At 40.9% G+C, this 24,225-nt stretch overlaps 1 protein-coding gene across 1 annotated transcript in view; it reads left to right on the top strand.

The window, feature by feature from the left end:
• Window positions 1-24,225, top strand: part of ACAT2 (acetyl-CoA acetyltransferase 2) — a 386,443-nt gene that overhangs the window by 303,851 nt on the left and 58,367 nt on the right. Inside the window, exons 7-8 of the mRNA XM_044069684.1 lie at window positions 7,914-8,068; window positions 21,238-21,348. Of these exons, the coding sequence (XP_043925619.1) occupies window positions 7,914-8,068; window positions 21,238-21,348 (266 nt within the window). The remainder of the gene's footprint in view (window positions 1-7,913; window positions 8,069-21,237; window positions 21,349-24,225) is intronic.

Here is a 24,225-nt window from a genome sequence, read left to right as displayed (position 1 = left end):
TTTGTTAGTGAACAGAAATATAGTTGGTGTGGGTGTCTGATAAGGTTGTGTGATAAGATATTAAGGAGGAAAGGAGTAGGAGCACTGAAGTTAGCATAAGGCTGGTTATCATGGCTGAGAGGGCTTTCTGGTACTTGGAAAAAAAACTTGCAATAGGAGAAAAACAGGGAAGAGACAAAGTTAGGCAGAAGAGTGGTGCAAGTTGGGTGTGAGGGGGAGGCGTTTGGAGGTCAGGAGTGGAGTTTATGTGATAATTGGATAATTGTAGGGGAGGAGAGAAGAGGGTTAGGGCATAAATTTGAGGTTAGTGGGAATGGGGGTAGGGTAGGTGAACGGAGTGGGTAGACCCTGAACTAAGCATGTGCTGTCAGAAAATAATCAGAGAGTTTGTCCAGATTGGAATTTGTGAAAAAGGTAAGCTTACTTAATACCACCTTTGCAAGCAATTAGGGGTATGTCTAACTAAAATTTAGAGGGAGACACATGCTCTTCAGAAAATATATTTGCTATGCCCTTTTTGTTTTCTAGTTGGGAAGCAGGGGGGAGACTTTTAGAACTGGGATTGCAGCTGTTTTCCCTAGCAGAATGCCCCTTTACAGAGAAATTACAGTTCACTTTAGAAAAAACTGAGTGAGTAGCTAGAACAATATACAGCTAATGTAGTTTAAATCACCTACATGTATTTTTGTTTCTTTTCTGTTTTTTGGTCTTTGAGTTCTCAGGTTTGGCTTTTGTTGGTAGACTTCTTGTTGCTGTAACAATAATAGACTAGTGTCAGCGCTCACGGGGGGGTGAGCCAGTTACCCAGCGATGAAGTGTTCAGTGCAAACTAAGAAAAAAAGATAGATAAGGCTACAGAAAGGTGATATCTAGTCACAGATACAGGAGTATGAAGAGAAAATATAAAAGCATTTTAAAAATATTAGACCCTTAGTGAGTTAGTACTTGGTTGAACATGTAAACAGATTGCTCTAAACATTTATCAATTGCTCTACAATGTTTACACCATGATTGAGCGTGAAAATAGTAAGGAATTGTTTAGCATTGTAATTACAGCTAATAAATGTAGTTACGAAGATGCTGGCAGCAACAAAAAACAGGTCACTCTATAATCCGGCTCAGGACAGCAATATTTAATCAAGAGAGAACTATCTACTCTATGGCCTGTTTTCTTTACATTATTGTCCAAAACATGTTATGTGGTAAATTACATTAATTAACCTCATTTTTAAGCTATACTCCAAGTTTAGGCCCAGTAAACAGCTTTTAGACGAGTAAAAGACCGTAACCATTAGCAGCAGGTAGCTGCGATGTATATTAGGACATAATACACAAAATATACAGAAGTGCTTTCTATTCAATTATTTACACAGCCTAGAAATAATAGAGAGTGATACACTATGAAGACTTGCACCATTACAACAAATGCTACTTTATGAGGAAGAATATCATTTGGTCTTGATAAATGTGCAAAAGCAACCTTTAAAGCAGGAAAGCTGCAGCACCAAGAAAATATCAGCCTTGGACAGGAATGTGATGTAAAAGAATTTGAGCAAGAGGGAGTGTACAAATATTTGGAATTTGATGATGTATCAATAATAAAACATGAGCAAATGTGAATAAAACTTACAAATATTTTACAAGACTAAAATTAGTTCTGAAAAACAGTGCTGACATCTAGGAACAACGTCCAAGTTTTAAACCAATTTGCTCTTCCTGTCCTAACTTACAGTTTTGGAGGGATTTACTGGCCCCAAAAGGTATTGGATTGGTTCCAACAAAATCTACATTCAACAGAATATTCTCAAAAAAGTAAACTAGTGGTAAATAATGAAAAGATGCATGTACCATTTTCAAACAGTATTAAAGTAAATAAACATTAACTACAGATCTTTACTAAAATGCAAATGAAGAGTTCTGAATATACTGTTATCGAACATTCAAGTTTGTGAAATCTATAGTAAGGTTGTGGTGCAGGAGAGATTGGGGTTTCTTTAGATGTAGCATTTCTAACAGAGCTGGGTGAGAACAGGCTTTGTAAGTCAAGCAGAGATTGCCTCTAAGCAGGCGATATGAGACAGAGAATAGCTGGGAGTTTTTTGAGTCTGTCCATATAGGACAAATGTTTAAGACCTAGGATCCTCTTTGAGAGGTACTTTTGCGGCCTCTCCAGTTGTTGCAGTTGTGTCTAGTGAGGTGCATGCCAAATGGGGCATTGTACTCCATGATTGGCCTAATGAGGGAAGAGTAGAGGGAGACAATTACCTCTTTCTTCCTGGATGCAAAACCCTTATTAATGAGATGTGCCACATAGAAGGACTTTCTGACCACAGTGGCAGTGTGGTGCTCAAAAGAGAGGTTGCTGTCAACCTGTGTTCCCAGATCTCTTATAACTTCTTCTGTGTTCAGTGGACTACCATCGATGTAATTCATGGGAACCGGGTTTTTCCCAAGGGGGATGACGCATTTTTGGCATTAAGCTTAGGGCCATGATTCTGACAACAGTCGTTGGTCTCAGTGAGGCCTTTCTGTAGGATGTCAACGTCACTTGGGGAGTTAAGAATAGCTCCCAACTTGCAATTGTCTGCGAACTTTGTCAGCCAGAGTCCCTTTGTATTGGCCTGGACTTCAACGAAGTAGATACCAAACAGGAGAGGACCCAGGAAAACTAGATACCAAACAGGAGATGACCCAGGACCGAACTCTGTGGGACTCCACTCATGACTGGTCAGCAGTCTGACTTTGAGTCAGCTACTTTCACACTGTGGGTTCTATCTGTGAGCCAGTTTGCAACCCACTTAGTGATATAGGGGTTGATGCCTAGCTTAGTGAGTTTTTCTATGACTCCTGAGTGGGGAATGGTATCAAAGGCCTTGACCAGATCAAGGTAGGCTGCATGAACCACCTTGCCTTCATCCAGATCTCTGGTGATTGACTCAAAGAAGTCGACCAGGTTGAGCAGGCATGATCTACCCTTCACAAAACGAAAGTGTGTGAGATTCAGAGTTTGGAGATTCCCTATATCCTTGTTTATTAGGTCCATGATGATGCGTTCCATAGCTGTGCATATCAGACTCATCAGGATAATGGGGTGATAGTTCCCAGGGTCTGTAGTTGCTCCTCCTTTGTGGAGAGGGATGACTGTAGCAATGCACCATTGGGTAGGGGAAAAGTCTGAGGTGAGACTGTGATTGAACAGGGCACACAGGTGAGGTGCCAGTTCACTCTGTAGTTCATGTAGAACACAGCCAGGGATATTATCAGGTCCCATAGAAGCTGTACTCTTGGCCTTGAACAGTGCTGTTTTAACCTGTGCAGCAGTAATACTGGGTGCCTGACAATCTACTGGTATTGTGATTGGTCCTTTGGGGGGGGGGGGGTAAAGTGGATGCTGAATCTGTCGGCCAGTATATTGGCAATATCTGTTGGCTCAGTATAAGAGGTACCATTGTGCAGTAGCTCAGAGCAAATCTGGGTATTGCCTTGGAGATTCTTTACATAACTGTAGAAGGCCTTGTGGTTGTCTTTACTATCTGCTGCAATTCTGTTTTCATAGCTAGATTTAGAGGATTTGATGAGGGCTCTCAACCTTTTTTTGTGGCTGATAAGGGAGTTTTTTCAGTCTTGGGACTTCACCTTATTCTACATCAGTTTCTTCCTTCTGTTGTAGAGATTGCTTATGGCAGGGGATCACCAGATTGGCTTCCTTTTTTTGGAGGAGAGCGTCTTGGATCTGTTGGGTATGCTGAGATCCATGCACTTGTGTACGTGTTCGTACAGTGCACTGGTGTATGATTTGGCAGTCATGCAACTATTCTCCATTTGCATAGGTGCCGTGAAGTTAGCCACCTCTGATTTTAGGAGCCCAAAGTTAGCTTTGGAGAAGTTTTTCATGGTAGTTACCTTTGTGGGGGGGGGGGGGGTTGATGTGGATTTCCAAGGTGATTAGTTTGTGGTCAGATCTAACCAGGGAGGAGTTGACTATTGGTGTAGAGCAACGGTCACCGGTCACCCACGTTAGTAATGACCAGGCCAAAGATGTTGCAACCTCTAGTGGGGGTAAGAACGAGCTGGTCCAGGACATTGGAATTAATGAATTCCAGGAAACATTGGACAAGTGTATTGGTACATGAGTAGTTTTCACAGTTAATGGAGGGGTAGTTGAAGTCGCCCAGTATGAGAGGGTTAGATTGGACCCTAATATTCTCCAGGATGCTTAGGATCATGGAGTGTGAGTCTTGGGACATGGTTGAGGACCTATAGCAGGCTACGACCTGAATCACTTTCTTACCTTACCCAGTGTTAGCTGCATCTGAAGTATCTCTGATGCTTTATGTTGGGCTACCAGTCTGGAGATGTGTGCATCCTGTATGAATATGGAAACATCACCTCCTTTGGAGCTTCGGTCCAAGTTCTGGGGCCAAAAGGGGTGGAATGAGTTATAGCATGTTAGTGCAGGGGTGCTTTCTGCTGCCTTGAACCAGGTCTCTGTAACTGCTCAAATGTCGATGTTCTCCATTTTAAGGAGTGCTTTGAGCAGTGCATTTTGAGATTTAAACTTCTAGTGTTGAAAAGCATGACCCTCAGATTTCATTTGATTGCAGCTGTTACATTGGTAATTTGGTCTTTGGAACACTGCTTAAAAAGGCACTATATTGGTGGCAAGAGCCTTGGCCAGTATCCGGTAACCCAGGCCATCTCTGGCAAAGCATCAAGGTCTGTCAGTCATGTCATCCCAGGCAGACAGATACTGGATCCCCTTAGAATGACACCAGAAACTTAGCCAATTGTTGAAATCAGTCATTTTCTGCTTGTACTGTGGTATCATTCTGGATGATGGTAGGAGGCTGCTCAGGGCTAGGGTCATACCCGTCTGGGCTACATAATTCGAGAGCTCCTCCATGTCTCTTTTCATGTAGTCCAGGGAGGTACTTCACAGGTCATTCACACCCACATGTATAATGGCAGAGTCATATTTGTACCTGTTGTTGAGGGACCTGAGTGCATGCGTTATGTGGCAGATCCTGGCACCTGACAGGCAGCTGAGTCACGTATAACTAGTGTGTTGGGTATGGTGTTTTGCCTTAGGGGCTTTGGTTGAGTAGCACACTGTTTAGGAGAGTTATGTGTCTCATGATTAGTGTTGTGTTGTGGTGGTCAAGTGAGTTTCTGCCTCGGCGGTCTCTGCTGTTTGGGTAGATTTTTGTTGAGAGCCTCCGCGAAGGTGGGTGTGTGGTTTGTGTTTTTATGTGACAGCAGTGCTGGTGTGTGTTCTGGAGGGCTATGTGTTCCATGTGGTGTGGTACAAGTGTTGACCTTATCCTCTTGACCAGCTATTCCGGTCTTGGCTGGAGAGTGTGTGGCTTCCAATTTGGATACATATGTGCATCTCTTGCAAGTCTGAGTGTTGGGAGGTAAGGAGAGGGTTGTCAGTGTACATGAGGTAGTTGCTACATTGCCTCAGGATTTTCACGTTCACCAGATTAATAGGAGAATGCACAGGGAACTGACCTTTAGATATGCCTGGAGGGGTGGACATTAATAATAAGTACTGGAGCTGTTTCCTTGTAGAACGTTTAGTGCTGGTAGTACTTTTGTGTGCTACAATAATTGCTACAAGAAGTCTGGTAAAGTGCTAGACTAATAATCTAGTAAAAGTGCAGGAGAATAGAGAACTAGCAGATCTAAGGGAAAATTTGAAGAGCAGACTTTTTGGCACCCCTCAGAAGCTTACAGACAGTCCTGGATACAGAAAATCTGAGTCTGGACTAGACTAGTTACAGGAAAGGTGGGAAAAAAGCACAAACACAGGCTTTTAAACCAGAAAGTTGAAAGAGATGGAAAAACTGCCCAAACAGCCAATAAACTACAATTTCTGGGCCAGAAATCACTCCTCTTGTGTTAGATGGGGTTACCTAGTGCTTACCACTCCCACTGATAAGCTAGAAGGCTTCCCTCCAACACAAAAAGGCTTGGGGGGGTTCTGAAGTTTACATGCAGTCCTGGATGCAGCAAATCTGTATCTGGACTAGACTAGTTACAGGAAAGGTGGGAAACTAGCGCAAATGCGGGCTTTTAAACCAGAAAGTTGAAAGAGATGGAAAAACTGCCCAAATGGCCAATAAACTACAATTTCTGGGACAGAAACCACTCCTCTTGTGGTAGAAAGACTGTCTAGTGCTTACCACTCCCACTGATGAGCTAGAAGGCTTCCCTCCAACACAGAAAGGCTTGGGGGGCTCAGAAGCTTATAAACAGTTCTGGATGCAGCAAATCTGTATCTGGACTAGACTAGTTACAGGAAAGGCAGGAAACAAGCTTAGAATTTGTTTTTACATAAAAGCAGCTAAACTGCACTAAAAACAATTCAAATGCAGTGCAAGCTAGCACACTTAAGTGTGTAGCAATATTAAAGCAAATAGTTTAAATAAATGCAATTTATTCAAACTGTATTCTGAACCAAATTCAATTATTGTTTTATTCAACTATGAACAGTTAAAAAGTGGCAAAAATATACTTGTCAGCTCTGTATTTTCAGATTGTTTAAGAAGCACACAGTCAGAACACAAGAAGATACTAACAAAGTATTTTTAGTAAAGTGGAAAGGGAGAAAGGAGGAATATAAGATAATTCAAGGTTAAGAACTTAAGTGGATTGGTCTTCTTAAATGTTCTCTCTCTGTTAGGTAGAATGAGTTAATGACACTAGAATGGGAGGAGAGTCCCAGATCAAATTTACGGTAGGGGCAGGCAACTGCAAAGCCACACAACAGTAGGGAGGGAGGGTGGAAAATATGCTACAGTGACTAGCTACACTATTTTAGGCAGAAAACACTACAGAAGTGTTTATCAAGCAAGTAAATAATAGCACTACAGTTTTGTTAATTATCAGTAAAACAGAAAATAAAATGCAGACACCAAGCAAAGCAATCTGAAGGAAATTAATAAATGCAGCAGTTTTGTTAACTAAAACAAAATGCAGACACCAAGAAAAGCAATCTCAAGCAAAATAATAAATGCAGCAGTTTTAACTAAAACAAAATTCAGACACCAAGAAAAGCAATCTCAAACAAATTAATAATTGCAGCAGTTTTGTTGATTATCACTGATAACAGATTAAGTGCCAAAAATATACTAATAGGCTTTCTGTATCAAGATGTCTATTGAATCAGTCACAGCTAGGCCACAAAGAGCAGCTAAGAATACCGATACTGTCTCACAGAATTGTAACTCCTTATACAGGTGTATAAAGGAAAACTTAAGAGCCTCAGGGAATTAGATAACACAAAAAGCTGTGCTCACACCTTGGATAGGCTGGCTTCAAAAGAAGGTAAACAACCCCTGCTATGAAACCAGCTGAACAGGATCTTTAGATACTTACAGATGTAGCTTTCGCTGAATACTACACTGCTACAAGGAGAAAAACGTAATGTTCACATCATTTTCGGTATAATGACAGTCGGTATTTTACACTTTCAGTATTTTAACATTCGGGATTATCGTCTTGATCTTGTGCAATTTGTGGTAATATGGGATTTGAAAGTATATCTATATATATATATATTATAGATATATGTATCTCTCTTTCTCTCTCTCTCTCTCTATATATATATATATATATATATATTTGTGTGTGTGTGTGTGTGTGTGTGTGTGTGTATGTATGTATGTATGTATATATATATATATATATATATATATATATATATATATATATATATATACACACACACACACACACACACACACACCCCCACCCGTATGTATGTTTCAGACAGACCTACATACAGCTACAGCAGATGCAGTATGTGAATACAAGTGTTGCCTATTTTTATTGAAACACTATAGTATGGCATCTAGTATTTATTCTTTATTGTCTAATATTAGATGAGTTGCCTTTTTGTTTCTGTACAGGTATTAACGATGGTGCTGCAGCTGTAGTTCTGATGAAGAAATCAGAAGCAGAGAGGCGTGGTCTTGTTCCCTTAGCAAAGATTGTATCCTGGGCAAGTGTTGGAATAGATCCTTCTATAATGGGAACTGGGCCAATATCAGCAATAAAGGCAGTGGTAAGTGATGATGCAGAGCCCAGAGATTCAGACTTGCTCTTTTCATGTAGTAATTAGGATTGTATACTGTATTTTTTTTTGTCATGGGTCACTTGATAACAGTTCATGTTGTGCTTAACCCCATCTTTATTTAGTGTTGTCTTGGTAATTTGAAAAACTGAATGAAGAGCTTTTGCTTGAAAAACTGAATAAAGAGTTTTTGGAAAAAAAAATGTTGTCTTGGTAATGATATATTGTTCATCAAAAAAAGCTGTATTTTTTCTTTTGTCATTTGTCTTTGCAGGTATAGGTTGCTGTTGTGTTGCCTCTTTTCTTTATTATGTCAGGAATCCATTTGTGGGAACATTGCAGTGCATAACTTGAGCATTATTTTATTAATATAAAACAAATTCCAGTACAGTTTAAAGTTAAAACTGTCTGATTGATTTGTAAAGAAACTGGTCTAGTTTCCTGCAGAACATAACTGGAAATTGTTTCAGGGGCCTCCACAACTAAGAAAATGTGTAGCTCTGTAAACTCATAGTGAAAGCTGTCTGGTATCCATAGTGTATAAGACCACTTTGAAAGTGGTCTCCATTCCCTTTACCTTATTCCCTGTGTGCACACATACATACATTCATAGATATATACTAGGCTAATATCCATCAGGGCCTTTATAAGCTTAGCCTTGCAACCCAACCCAGTTGTGTCCCCATGTAACATGGGCGTCATTTTGGAGGGATATGTTAGGAGGTTGCCAAAGGTTTAGTGGGGAGGTTATGTTAGGGAATATTTACAGTCAGCCTTTGTCTGTCAGAGAAATAGGGGCTAGACTCTGCTTCAAATTGATGAAGAGGCTATTCCAGAGAGTGGGGGTCCTTTGAGACACGTCTGTCTGGCTAGCATGTTCTGCTTATATCACAAGCAAAGTTTACATCTTTGGATCTAGTGTTTCTGGAGCTATTGTTTTGTGGATGTGCACAAGGTCCTTCAGGGCTGGATCTGAGGATACCTTATATGCCAGGCATAGATACCTCACAGTAATCTGTAAGAGACTGCATACAGAAGTAGGGTTTTAAGGTGATGTGTACAGGACAATGTGTTAATACCCTGAATTTTCTTGGTGAGGAACCTGTATGGATGTTCTGCTGTTGCATATGCCTGGTCAGGCACATGCTGAAGGAGGCATTGTACTCAATGACAGGTCTGATAAGGACGAGTAAAGTGGTATTTTAACTTCCTTGGACTCAGATGCCATACCCTTACTTATAAGTTGGACTACATAGAATGATTTTTCTTACTACCTTGGCTATGTGTTGGTCAAAGGCCAGATTACTGTCTACATATGTTCCAATATCCCTAACTACTGGGTCAACTCTTAGAGGTGCCTTATCAGTGGAATAATTAACCTGGGTGGACTTTTTTTTCTCAAAAACACTGTAATACACTTCTTGGTTCATAAGTAAGTACTAGGCTAGCTGCCCTTGAAGTAATTTTATGCCTAGCCAGTTTCCTTTTTTTGTGCTTGAATTAACCTGTCCCAGTTGATTAGAGATTGGCCTTACCCATCCCATGGTCAATAATTATATATTACCTCTAATGAGAATAACTGGGATCATCCTTTAGAGAATTTGAAGGGAGCACACACAGGATTTTTAAAAGCAGTGATTTTTAATCCAAGGCTTTGGCATCAGTCATTTGTCTGTGTTAAACCCTCTTGCAGGATGTTAGTGCCATGGGAGGAATCTATGATGGATCCCAATTTGCAGTTGTCTGCATACTTTGTAAGGCAAAGGCCCTTGCCATTAGCGTTGACCTGCGAGATCTAGATGTCAAACCGGGTTGGTCCCAGCACTGAGCCCTGAGGTACTCTGCTGCTGACTTGTCTCTTGGTGGAGAGGGTCTCACCAGTCCTGACTTCTTGAGTCCTGTCTGTAAGCGAGGTAGTAATCCACTGAGTTATGTGAGGATTTATGCCTAGTTTGGTGAGGTTGTCAACAATACCTGAAGGGTATTGTACTGAATGCCCTAACCAGGTCTAGGTAAGTGGTGTGCTCTGTTTTTCCCTCAACCATTGCCTTGGTGACCCTCTCAAAGAAGTATACTAGGTTAAGTAGGCATGATCGGTCTTTAACAAAAAACAAAGTGAGATGAGTCCAGTGACTGTAGGTTGCCAATGTGTTTGTTGATCACTTCCATGATAATACTTTCCATGGGTTTGCTTATTAGACTAGTCAAACTAATGGGTCTGTAGTTTTTGAGGTCAGTTGATAGTCCACACTTGTGAAGAGAGAGAACCATTGCAGTCCTGCATTCACATGGTATGTAGCCTATTTTGAGGCTGTAATTGAAAAGTGACTCAAGTTCTGAAGAAGATTGATATTGTTCAGTTGAAAGCGCTAAACCTTCGTTTGTTGTTTGTTTTTACTGGAATAAAGTGAGTCACTCGTACGAGCAGCATTTTTTCTTCATCCTGCCAGTCCCTATTTAGTTCTTGGCTGAAACCTTGTACAGTATCAGTAATTACAACCTTATTTCTTGGGTGATTTCTCTCCCTGTACTCACAGTTCCCTGTTTACTGCTGACACTGTCAGAAGGCATTGCTTTATGTACTTGTCTTTTTAAAGTCATCTTGACAAATCCTTGCCATGAGATGCTCTAAAGAAATTGCTTTGATAAAGTGAAGTTGTTATGCAGTTGGAGATGTGATCCAGTGTTCCTCTTAACATTAACTACATAATTCCTGATGTTCAGTGTGGCAGTAAATTTCTTCTCTGAGGAAAATGAAAATTTACCTCAAGTGGACATCTACATAATTCTTGATTTCTGTAAGGATTAGTGCAGCAGTGAAATTTTTTCTGTGGGGGAAAATGAAAAATTACCACAAGTGGACATCTGCCCTTCTGGACTGACTTCCAGGGCATTTAGTCATCCCAGAGCAGAGCTGGACTGCTTCTTTAGCCCAGTGCACAACTAAAAAGAGGATTGGCTTGCACCTTTTTCATCTTTTTGTCTTAGAACCAACCAGTTGAAAGTTTGTTATCCCTTCCATAAGACTTCTGGATAATGGCAAGCACCCAGTTTGGGAACTCTCTTGAACTGATGTTTTAATTCTTTATGTTTTGACGTCTACACTGTTCCCAGAAAAAAATAATAATGGCACCTGCAGAAGACAAATTCTGCCAAAGGATTATTGTTTGCAGTTGCCGTTTTGTTTGGGAGGGAACCACATTTCTCGTGTAAATACTGCAGCATTTTTAATAGGAAGACTTTACATCACTGTGCCCCATGCCCCCTCTTGAACATAAAAAGCTCACAGCAAGATGCCTCAAGTGGAAAGTATCGCCCAAGAAGAACCACACATTTCAAAGTATGGAGAAGCCAAAAAATATTGCAGTGAAATAAGCTGCTGGTGGAGACCATGAGGACATTTTGATCTTGTCAGTCCCTGAAGGTCCACTACTGATTCTATGGCTTTCTTTATCAGTATCTCAGCCAGTCTTAGCCTCCCAGGAGGCAAGCAGTGGGATTCATTTACCAGCCTCTATCCAAGCCTCAGATGAAGTGAATGAGGCTTCCAGGCTAGATGCCAATTTGCAGGCATCTACTGCATGAATGATGTTTATTTTTTTTTGTCTGCCTTAGTTATTAATTTATTTATCTTCTGTTTACCAGGAAAATCTGACTAGGTTGAAAGTATCCATTTTCAGTGGAGGCCTGGAGAGACGCTCAACATAATTAGTTGACAATAACTGAAGTACAGTATGACATGTATAATTAAGATAACATTTTAAAGATAACATAAGATATGTACACACATTTTTCTCATTGCACTTAATTGTTTTTTTCACAGAAACATATTGTTAAAACAGTTAAGGTCCAGAAAGACAGAATTTTTCTTTTGTGAATTTGTGTGATCTTGGCTGAAAAGAGGATGATGTTCTTCGTGCTTCACTGTTGCAGTCCTGACTTATGTGATTTCCTGCTTTGGAAGCCCTTGGTTGGCCTGACTACCAAAGTAAAAAAACTCCCTCCTCCATGAGCTGGTGGACACCCTACCCTGACATCAGGACAGTTGGGTATAAATGGATCCAGACAACGCAGTGACATTAGTCTTTCTTGCCATTGGAGCCCTTAACAGTTGTGAGTGCATCGGTTTGTCTGCACTGGAGTGAGAAATTCTTCTAAAGCGAAGTACCCTGTTGGAGAACTCTTTTTCTTACTTGTGACTCATGCCAGATAATGTTAACAACAGTCTCCATTGTGGTAAATCCCACACACAGACTTTCATACCTTGTATTTCACTTATTTAGGCCCAAACCATGACATCCCAAATTGCCATCAGTATGCCCTTTTCAGTACTAGGCCTATTAGGTGTAGGGCCAAATTTTTGTCTAAGCACATTAGTCAGCAATCCGCTTCCGATATTGTGATGGTATCCATCGGTCATCCTGAGGTTGAACTCCCTAAGCAAAAAAGGAAAAAATATCCAAACTTAGGGCCTCAGATGACAACCTTTCTTCAGCCCCTCGTAAACCAGACCAGTCTTATAGGGTACTGGACTCTCATAAATTCCTTTTTAAGAACCCCTCTGCTGACCCAGTGGTTGTCACCACAGGCCCCAAAGGAGTTAGGACCAGTACTTCAAAAACCCACTACCTATGGACAAAGAAAGCAGGGCCCTTGACAGATTTGGGAAGAAGGTTGTCATGATGACCCTTAATTGCCAGTTTCATATGGTAAAATTCCAACAGAGTATTTTGGAAAAAATGAAGCAAAAGATTTCTTCCCTGGAGGACAAGAACATCTCCAAGGAATTGCTGGATTTCTGCCATTCCAGTTCCTATGTAGTTAGGCACTCCTTGCACTGTGGATATGATGCCCTAGAGGGGTCTTCCTGAGCAGCTGTCTCTGGCTCAGTGATCAGAAGGCATGCTTTGCTTAGGGAACAGACATTACCAGTATATGTAAAATCTAAACTGCTAGATGCACCCCTGGATAACGACTCCCTTTTTGGACCAGAGGCTGTGCTAAAAAAAAAATAGAGGATAAAGCAAAGTCCATGCAGACTGTCAAGGACTTCTTTCAAGTCCAGCCTCCTAGGTTCAGTAGGAATTTTTCCACTAAACATTGGTCTTTTCTCTCCCAATCAAACTCAGTCAGAGAAAAGCCCAAAGGGAAAGGCCTCACATGCAGCAATAGCAGTCACAGAGGATAAGGCAGTGGTCTTCAGGAACACCCAGGCAGGGGAGTTGTAGGCCACAGGGCCCTAGCAGAGATCAGCGATGACTCACCACACATCCTATCCCCCACCCTTCCTCCATCCCCAACCCTGGACAGGATAGGAGGAAGACTTTCCCTTTTCAAGAAAACAAGGCCCTCGTCACCTCCAACAAAGTGGATTCTGAAAGTAATCTCAAATGGCTACAAGCTCACTTTCAAAGAACCTTTAATATTCTCAGGATACCCTGATGTGCCACAAAACCAAATGGCAGAGGCCATTTCTCAGATTCACAGCCTATGCTCGCAAGGCTGTATAGAACCAGTACCAGATCAGCAGATAGGAAAAAGGTTTTTACTTCAAGCTATTCCTGGTCCCCAGGAAAGAAGGCTCTTGGCACCCTGTGCTTGATCTGGCCATTCTCAATAAGTCCCTCTTAGTCCCAAAATTCAAAATGCTTACTCTTCAAAAGCTTCTTCCCATGCTCACGCCTCAGGCTCTAATAGTAACCTTGTACCTGAAAGATGCCTACTTCTATATTCCTATAGAAAAATCCCGCAGAAGTTTTCTTCCCTTCAGAGCAGGTACTAGTCATTTTCAAGTCTCTGCACTTCCCTTTGGATTGTCTACTGCTCTCAGGGTCTTCGTCAAATGTCTGGCATCCTGTGATTGTCTTTTGCAGAACAAGAGGCATCCAAATTTACCCTTATTTGGGTGACTACCTTATTCAGGTCATGAGTTAGTCCAAGCTCCTCAAGGGTCTGACCTTCACCCAGACTCTTCTCTGTGGTTCACCACAAACCTCAGCAAATCCAACATAAACTCTTCCACCAGGATAGTGTTCCTGGGGGCTCTTCTCAATTCCTCCCTCCAGAAGGCCTTCCTTCCATTGGACAAGGCTTTCTTCTTAACCCAGTACTTCCAGAAAGTTATGCAGAGGCAGTGCTTCTCAGCCAGGGAATTCCTCAGAGCACTGGGCTACATAATGATCCCTGTGGCCAGGCTACACATGAGGAAGCTCCAGTGGTACCGCAAGAATCTGTGGTGCCAGCACTCGTAGTCCCTGGAGACAGAAATCCACCTAATTCCCTGCCTCAGAGAGGAATTGGCTTGGTAGTCACAAGTATGTGCACAGCACCAGGGTTTAACCTTTAGGTTCATCCCTCAGGGTTAATCCTTAATCACAGATGCATCAGACACAGCCTGGGGAGCCCATTTCCAGCACCTTCTATCCCAGAGCAAATGGGAAGAGCAGTTCAAGCACAAGCACATAAATTGGAAGGAATTGATGGCAGTACAGAAGGACATGGTGGCCTTCAAGGATCACTGGAAACTAGGGGTCATACTTATCAAAACAGACAACCCAACAGTCATGTGGTACATAAACAAAGGGACACCCACTCCTACCCTCTTTGCCGGCTGGCAATGCAGATCTGGGAAACAGCCAATGCTATGGGGTTGCACCTGATGGCTCCGTACATTCCAGGGACTCGGAAAACTCTAGCAGACCGCCTCAGCAGACACTTAATGGATCCCCATGAGTGGCAGCTGCATCGAGAAACATTTCTCAGCATAGTCCAGAAATGGGGATTCATTCAAATAGACCTCTACCACTGACGAAAACGTTCAGTTAAAAAGATTCTGTTTCTGGAGTAAACGTCACACAGCCTGGAGAACAGATGCCTTCTCCTTCCTCTGGAGCCATCTATTTCATTTCCTCCCCCATCTCTCTTTTCAAGGGTCCTCCTAAAAATTGGGGAAGAAGGACCAAGGTTCATCTATATAGCTCCAGACTGGCGCAGGCAGCACTGGTACCCACTGCTACTGAGTTTGACCAAAGAACAGCCTTGGCAGTTACCCAGGAGAGTGGATCTGCAGACTCTGGGAGAGAGAAGGTTTATGCACCCCAACCTGCAGACTGTCAAACTCTCAGCCTGGATAATTCATCAAAATTCTACCCTGAACAATCTCTGAGTAGTGAGGTGCTTAATATCCTAAAATAATCTAGAAGAACAATTACTAGGAAAAGTTTGTGACTTTTTTTTATTAAATCAGCTTTGGATTTTACTGGCGTTTTTGATTACTAGGAAAACATACTCTGAAAAGTGGAAAATAATTCTCTATTTGGTGTCAGCAACAAGACCTCAATCCTGTCTCTACCAACATTTCAGCCATTTTGGAGTACCTGGCTGTCTTGGTGTGGACAAAGGCTTATCTTCTCATCCATTAAGATTCACACTTCTGCCATTTCAGCCCACATCCCTACTCTTCCTCCTATCTTTTCCCACCCCCTAATCAAACAGTTCCTTAGAGGAGCGCTGCATGTCAGACCTCCCAGGAGGCAGCCCTTCCCTCCTTGGGACCTCAACTTTGTTTTATAAAAATTGAACTTACCCATCTTTGAACCAGCTGCATCACCTGATTTAAAATTCTTTACCTGGAAGACTGCACTTTTACTGGCTCTCACCTCAGCTAGGAGGGTCACTGAGTTTCAAGCCCTTATGGCAGTGGAACCCTTTCTTAGCTTCCACCCGGACAGAGTTTTGCTCAGAACGAATCCTTCTTTAATGCCCAAGGTGGTCACGGACACTTTCCTGAACCAAGCAATACATTTGCCTATCTTCTTTCCTAAGCCACAGAACCTAGGGGAAAGAATCCTTCATTCCTTGGATGTACACAGGCAACTTCACTACTACCTTGACAGGATTAAAACTTTCAGAAATCTGAACAACTGTCCTTTGTCTTGGGCTCTGAAGGAAAACCAGTCTCCAAGCAAACTATCTCCATGTGGATCTCCAACTGTATTTCCTTTTGTTACATCTACCATGGCAAAAAGCCCCCTGAATCTGTTAGGACCCATTCAACTTGGGCCATTTCTACCACCACTGCTTTCCTAAGGGAGTGCCTACCAAAACCATTCTGGAAGCAGCTACCTAGTCATTGGTGCGTACCTTTACCAAGCACTACCACCAGTCGGCCTTCTCCAAGTCCAGAGCAGGATTTGCCACTGCCATCTTGCAGGGCATCCTCTCTTCCCGTTAAGGTACCTTCCACTCTCATCTCAGCTTTGGGAATAATCTCATAAGTCAGGACTGCAACAGTGAAGCATGAAGAACATAATACAGGTGTGTACACCTTACCAAAAATGTAAATGTTAGAGTGTGTTCATGTTTTTCAGTCTTCTTTCCTTCCCTCCATGCCCCTGATTCTCCTTACAATAACCGCTTCTTTTCCTGTCATCCTCTTCCAGAGGACCCTCAGCAGGGATGCTCTACAGGTCCCCTTCCTCTTACCTGGTCCCTTGCTTAAGCTCATCTGTGGGGCTCCTACCTTCTAGGGACATAAAAAACTGATGTCATGGTGTTGGCTGGCTCCCTTTATACTCAACCATCCTAATGTCAGGGTAGGGTGTCCTCCAGCTCAGGGAGAAGGGAGTTTTTTTTTTTTTTTTTACACTGGTAGCCGGGCCGACTAAGAGCTTCCAAAGCAGGAAATCCCATAAGTCAAGACTGCAGTAGTTAATGCACTTGAACATCTGCATTTATGGTAAGTGTACACTACTGTATTTTACACTACTGGTATTAAAACAATTCAGAGATTACTCTTCTGTTTCCACTGTCAGAGCAGAGCCTTCCTTGCAAATGGGAAGAGGTATCTCTAGCTTTAAATCTAAAGCTAATTTATTTGTTTACTTATTGACATTTGTTTACTGGGTCACAAGAACCCATGGAGAAAAGCTCCACTTAACAGAGAAAGTATTTATACATAAAAAAAAATTCCAAACATATTATATACAAGTAACAGCTGAAAATTATACATTTCAATAATAGACAACAATATTGTAAGGGATAGAGAGATAGACGTTATACACTATATTCAGTTCTGGAGAACGTCCTTTTGGCAATTCACAGTAGTAATAAGCAAACATCATGAGTTTAATTTAGTATAAATGGGGAGGAGGTGATAGGAACAGATTATATAAAGTGGTAGAAAGGGTAGGATAGCCAGGTGAAGATAAGGAAATCTTCGTGTCAGACACTGCCCTACATATATCTGTCCCATTCTCTTCTGAAACTTGATTATAGAAAGTTTACTGAAGAGTATGTGGCTTTATGGACAGAGCTGTATATGGACCACCCATCCCTCAGCCTCTGGAGTTGTTTTCCCAGTGAAGAGGAAAATGAAATCCCCTCCACCTGACTTTTTAGACTCAGACATAGACTGGGATGACCTAGCTTATTCTACACAGATTTCCTCACTGCTGGCCTATACTATAAATGTTGTGGATACTGTGTCCTTGGGCACCCTTCAGTAGATGTCTTTGGGGAGACATTTAATATAATGAGAGAACATTTTAATTAGGTGTTCAAGGAGGTCTCAGAATATCATAAAAAGTATCTGGGTCTCCTAGGTATAGAGGAGCTTAGCCCAATGTCTCTCCTTCCTGTTATTCAGGCTTTCAAAGATGTTTTTCAAGCAGCTTTCCACAAGCCCAATTCACAGCTTTACAGTATGTCAGACATGTATAAATACCTCTAAAAGTTTTACTGCCAACCCAGCAGTAGTATCTCTGGATGCAGCTAGGGAATTAAAACTAGCTGCTGGTCAAACACTTTTTCTAATTAGTAAGAGAGTGGAGTACTAGACCACTTCATGAAAAAGTATACACATCATACACCCTAGCATTCAGGGCCTTAAACTGCCAGACTCCTGTAATAAGATATCAGGTGATATCCTGAAGCAGACAAAATATATGGCAGAGGATATATCCCTAGTGAGGCACTGAAGGACCTATATGACCTTCAAAGTTGGAAACCATGACACTTTGTATGGCTGTGATGCATTAAATGCTAGTAGAAGAAGTATGACCACAGGGCTTGTTAAATGTAAGCATGCTTGTCTAATGACTAAGCCCTTCTGGAGGAAATACTGTTAGAGCCCCTTTCCTAGGAAACCTCTAAAAAAAAATTCAAGAAGGAGGGGAAACTATGGAGTCTGATAGAAAGTGTTTCACCCTCCAGTTACAAAATATCGTAGGAGCTCTCCTGCAAGACAGTGACCCTTTACAGAAGACAGTCAATGACTGACCAGTTTAAACAAAAGTGTGCTTTTAAAAAAAAGAATCTTGGAGACATGACAAGGCAGAGGCAAGCAGCAGGGAAGGGAGGTACATTTGCTTTCAAGGGGGACAGTACTGAGTACACATCCACAGATTCCATCCCCTCTTCTGTCTCCTCTCACCACGGCATGTCTTGGTTAGAAGAATTTCCTATTTTAAGAGAATTATCTTCAAACAGCAAACACATGAGTAAGGGAAATTTGTGTACTCGAGCTTCAAAACAGGATTCAAAGCTTCACCCCTCTGCAACACCTTAATAATGCATGCTAACCCTAACCCTGCTTTTAATCCTTACCCAACATCATACCTTAGAAAAACCCTTTCTGTAACATTACCACTACACAAAACAAAAATATACTCAGTGCCTACATTAGCATGCACGGTACTAATCCTGACCTAGACCTTGGTCTACCTCTAGCCAGTAAACACACAGGACAGATGGGTCCAGGCAGGGGTGGGGCATTCTTGAGTGGCTGCATCATGTGACATATCCTTGGTAAAGTCCATTTCGTGCCAAACCCTACAGCATGATACTGGACTTGTGCTGTGGTGTTAGAACAAAGTAAGGGAAAAAAAAGGTGGCACATATACCATAAAATACAAAACACTACATCTATCTCCTTACCTAACCGTATTTCTAAATCGAAACTGTTAACTCTCACACTTCCACTGTCAAACCCACACTCATCTTCCAAAAAAAAAACTAACTTCCTGCTTTACACATCACTAGCCCTAATCCAAACCTACATTCAATGAAATGCATATTTGATAAATAAGACACGTCCCCCCCCCAAAAAAAATGAACATTTGACAAAAAGATCCTAACCTATATATAGAATATTATGACAGTCAAGCCTACTGAAGATCAGTAGGTCATGCATTTTGATAGTCAAACCTTTGAACTTTTTTTACCTTACTGCATCTTTAAATTCTGAAAAATGTCTGATTGTATCCGTGACTAATTCATTTAAGTGGGCAAGTCTGACAGTTCTTTACATGATAAATTGTGAGTCATTGGTGTATACTAGTCACTTAAAACTACAAACATGGCTGCCTATTTGAAGATAAAAGGAGATTTTCTTCCTTGAGGGAGTAAAATCTCTAAGTACATTTAATTAATATTACTTTCTTCTGTAAAGCATCCAGATTATATATATGTTTTATATGTTTTTCTGTAGTATACTCTGCTACAAAGTTGTTATATACCTTTCATATATACAAATTTACAAACATCTTGTACTGCAGTAGTGTAATTTCATGAAATGTAATGTGCTGTTTCTTTGTGGCCTGGGTTGTGGGTGAAAATGGTCACATGATCAGTCTAATTACCTGCCTAACAAATATAAATACATACATAAAAACTACTGTACCCTGCATTATCTGCGTAGAGAACTGGGCAGAAAATGTATTTTTCTGCAGAATGGCTTTATGTGCATTTGCCCCTGTTCCTGACAACAGCAAAGATTCTAAAGGCAATGTATGTCAGAAGTGGGGACAACTAAAGATTCATGCACATCCAATTTTATTATTTTTTAGTCTCCATTACTGTCAGTGGTCTCTGCCATCTGGCTGAAGTTCTTTCATCAGTCACTTAGTCATTCGTCCCCTTTTTGCTCCTCCCCTTTGTGTGTGTATGTGTATGGGATAGATAATGAGGAGTTAAGCAGTCTAAACTGTATTTCACTTTTTCTGGTATGCTGGAACATCCCAACAGCAGTCTTAGTACATCAAAAGATAGCACATTTGCATTTGGTGCTGGCAGACCAAAAGGCTATGGTTTCTATTCCCACACCTGGTAGGTAGTTAGATTAGTTTTCCAATACTGATACTGCAGTGCAACATAAGGGAGGGGGGGCACTACTCTCTTCAGTGTGCCATCCTTTGGAGGAAATGCTAAACCAAGGTCCCATCTGCCTGAGCTGGTGGTAGCTCAGGTGAATATATAAGATCTCACCGCACTTACTGAAAAGAGTAGGAGAAGTTTCCTGGTGCCCTGGCCAAAGTTTCCCTAGTCAGCATGAATGCCACCTCAGGTTTCCCATGAAAAGAGGCTATTGGCCTTGTGGAACTAAGTAAAAAAAGTGTAAATGAATGCATCCCTGGTGCGTCTGTATGCAGTAACATTGGGTACCATTTGGTTTTGGAAGACATCTCCACTATCAGAGATAAAGGAAATTCAAGACTTTTTTTTTGAATGCACATAAAATTGTGACTCATGCACGTTTAAACCATGGCATGCTGTTTTTTAGATCTGCAGTGGGCATGCTTCTACATGTGTATCAGTGTCTAAAGTGCACTGCCATGTTTTGGAACTTGCCTTTCGTAGGAGTATTCCTCTTGATTTCCACCAGGAAGTGGACTGAGTTTTGGATATTTGTTTATTTATTTATTTATTTATTTATTTATTTTGCATTCCTGCCCCTGTGGCTGCTCATTTCCAATTTCCCCAGCTGGTGCATCTGACTGCAGTTTCATTGACTAAGCATAGGTTATTGAAGGAGCAGCCAGGATAAAACGTTTGTATCACCAGTGCTGATCTAGTTGCTTAGATTAGATTGAAAAAAATGGAGATCTTAACATTGTGGAATGATGCAGTATCCACTTTTTCTTTAACCCTGAATGCTACAGATGCCCAGAAACGGTTTATAGTAGGGTAGTAAACAGTAAAAAAAAAAGTCTAAAATCAGCAGGTAATCTGCTTTTAGTACGTATTTAAAAATGTATAATGTATTGCACATTATATGCTTGGCATCAAATGACTGTGCAGATGATAAAGATTTATTATACTTGAGGTTGACATGTTTTACTCAACAGGCAAGTCTAAAGCAATGTTTTTTTTCAATTAACTAGATTGCAAAAGCTAGCTGGACCCTAGAGCAGGTTGATTTGTTTGAAATCAATGAAGCCTTTGCAGCACAGTCGATAGCAGTAACAAGAGAACTGGGCTTGAATCTTGAAAAGGTAAGCAATATTAAAATCTGTTTTGGAAATTTATTTTTTCATAGTAAATTAAGACATGAAGCAGAGCCAGGCATAGTCAAATGAAACCAAAGTTAACATCAGTGCAATATTCTAAACAGGCTACCTGCACACTGAGGATGTTGCCTCTGTTCCACTGTTTGTTGTAGAGTTCAAGATTATAAACTTAGATGCTCAGGATCATTTTACTTTTTGTAATGCCTTTATTGAATCATCACTTAAGACATAGGCAAACATACATTTATAAAAAAGAAAACAAACCATATTAACATGTTCCCAATTACAAACATTACACATTATATGTATTCTTTTGTACAACTATCACCAAGCCAACATTACATGAATTGTTCAATTCCTGCCTTCCCTTAAACCTCACTCCTCGTCCAAAACACTGTCCTGCTTGTATTGTTCCCCCTTAAACCTCACTCCTTGTCCAAAACACTGTTCTGCATGTATTGTTCCCACAGTGTCTTTTCTTTTTATATAACTCGTCCCTACCTTTTTCTAAAGATCCCACTTCCATTTCTTTTATTTCTGTTACAGTATTCAGTACTTCAAATAAAGTTGGGTTAGAGTTTGATTTCCATTTTCTAGTAATTGCTTTTTGGCAGCCACCAGAATTAAACCCATCCAGACCTTAGGGTCCTTGTAACATCACAGATCCTGGTGCTGGATGAGCAGCTTACAGTCACCATGTTCTTTTCCAGTCTGATGCGTGAGGAGTCTGTAGACCTAACTATAGAGCCACCTATGATTAAAACGATGTCCTGTGTGAAAGCAGACTTACTGGGCCTTATGGGCTTAGGCCTGTTTTCTGTTGACTCTTGGGTGATCTCTGTGGATTTGCAGTATGTGAAAGCAGAGAAAGAGTGGGTGTTGCCTTGTGTGCTGGCGGTTGGGATATTTTACAGCGAGTTCTAGGAGGTTATGGCAATTTTTTTCTTTATAGTCTCCGCATTTGTTATCGGTCTAGTAGTGTGCTGTGACTGGTATGGTGTTGTGGAGGTATGGTGCTTACCGATAGTGGGCTGATGCAAGAGGATTGCCTCTGTTTTTCTTACATTTTTACATACCTTGCAGCCAGTACTGTCAACGTGTAGCAATAGTGAACAGTTGGTAAGCTTAAAGTAGTTGATACACTGACTTAGACTCAGCAAGGCATTACTTAGTGTAGGCTATTCAATATTCTGTATCCCAGCTCAAGAAAATCATTTCCTTAGTTACACCCATTTACTCACCCAATATTTCTGACAGAGTGCTCTGAAGGGAATTTTAAACTCTGCCAACTCATTATACTCCCAAAACATATGTTCCTAGTTACCTATTACTTCCACATCACATCTCCAACATTTGGCATCTGCCTGAGGAAAAATTATTTGGAGTCTGCTTTGGATATAAAAATACCTATGCAAACACTTCCAAGCAAAAATCTTTTAGACATTGCTGCACATCTGGGATCCAAACGTGTATGTCCTGCCATTGTTTCCTTGTGAATTGCTTATAGAGTCTCTCTTCCCAATCTTTTCTAATCCGCTATAATTGGTTCCTATAGTTAATGTGCAGTATTTTATATGCCCTACTAATTATCACTTTTTTAACAGCAGCTTCTATTCTAAATTCATCTAAAAACCCTAACAGAGTAAGTCTTTCACTTAGGATTCCCCTATCCCGTTCTCTTTGCCTGTAGTTTGATATCAATTCCTGATAGGAAAGGCAGTATCTATCCTGCAGTCCAAATGTCTTCTTGGCATCATCCCATTCTGTTACCTTTCCCTCCATAGGTCTTTGCTCAAAATACTTTGGTTCCTTTAGCAGTTTTCTCCAGTAAATTCAAGCCATCTCTTGCCTACTATCTCTACCCGTAACTGCAGTCATCCCTATTGGCAAAATCTCCTTTCTTGATTCTTGTGTTGGCTTAGTTCTTAGAATGTTGTCAGCTATTTTATGAATGTAATATTGTTTCTCCCTTTTTTAATTACTCAAAATCTTTTGGGTTTCTAATACCATGATGGGAATGGACCCCATTCCTAAGTCAAAAGTATTATTAAAGTTCATAAAATTAGTATTGTTTCGATCTTTAATGTCAACCAGAAGTGCTTTTTGCAGCATCCACAATGTGCTCAGTAATGACTCCTGCAATTTGTACAGAGTTACATGTACTGGTAACATATCTAAATATGATTGTAGATTCTTTTTTATTAGACCAGATGCATCTACTACTATTGGGACTGTCTGGGTAACTTTCATCCACATTCTCGTTTCTGCCTGAAAATCCTGATATTTTATGACTGTCTGCAAGATACTGTAGTCACTGGGTTTAGCAATTCCAGTGATCAGTGCTACTTTTATCTTCTTTTCATGGACCGCTGTATCTGGTTTTCTCGCATCTATCTTTTGAACTGTTGGTAATGGGTGATCCCATGTGATGTAGACTTCATTTTCTATGATGCTTTGTTGCTCATGTTTCCAATGTTTTTCAGCTACTTCAGTATTGTAATGTTTGCACAATCCCCAGTGTAATAGTCTTGCCTCATTATTATGCTTTTCAGTAAACAGTCTTTCTGCCATTAGTATATCGCAACCAGCAACAAGGTATGCAACTGTTTCCAATTCTGTTTTACAAAACCTACATTTGTTCGTTTCTCCCACATATTCAATGGACTTTGTAAACCAATGTGCATGTAGCCCACTATCTTGGGCTGCCAGTATTAACCTTTCATCATCTGGTTTGAATTTACCTCTCCTTAACCATTCCTGTGTTCGATCCTGATTAATATGAGGTTCTTCCAGGAGTTTTCTATACTTGCATTTTCCAAATTTCTTGCCTTCTGATCTGATCCTTCACCTTATATTCTTTCT

This window comes from Protopterus annectens, chromosome 1.part0, assembly GCF_019279795.1.
Source record: "Protopterus annectens isolate FY-2018-M chromosome 1.part0, PAN1.0, whole genome shotgun sequence".
NCBI lineage: Eukaryota > Metazoa > Chordata > Ceratodontiformes > Protopteridae > Protopterus > Protopterus annectens.
Note: the sequence above shows the minus strand (reverse complement) of the source record. Positions and strands in the feature narration are given on the sequence as shown.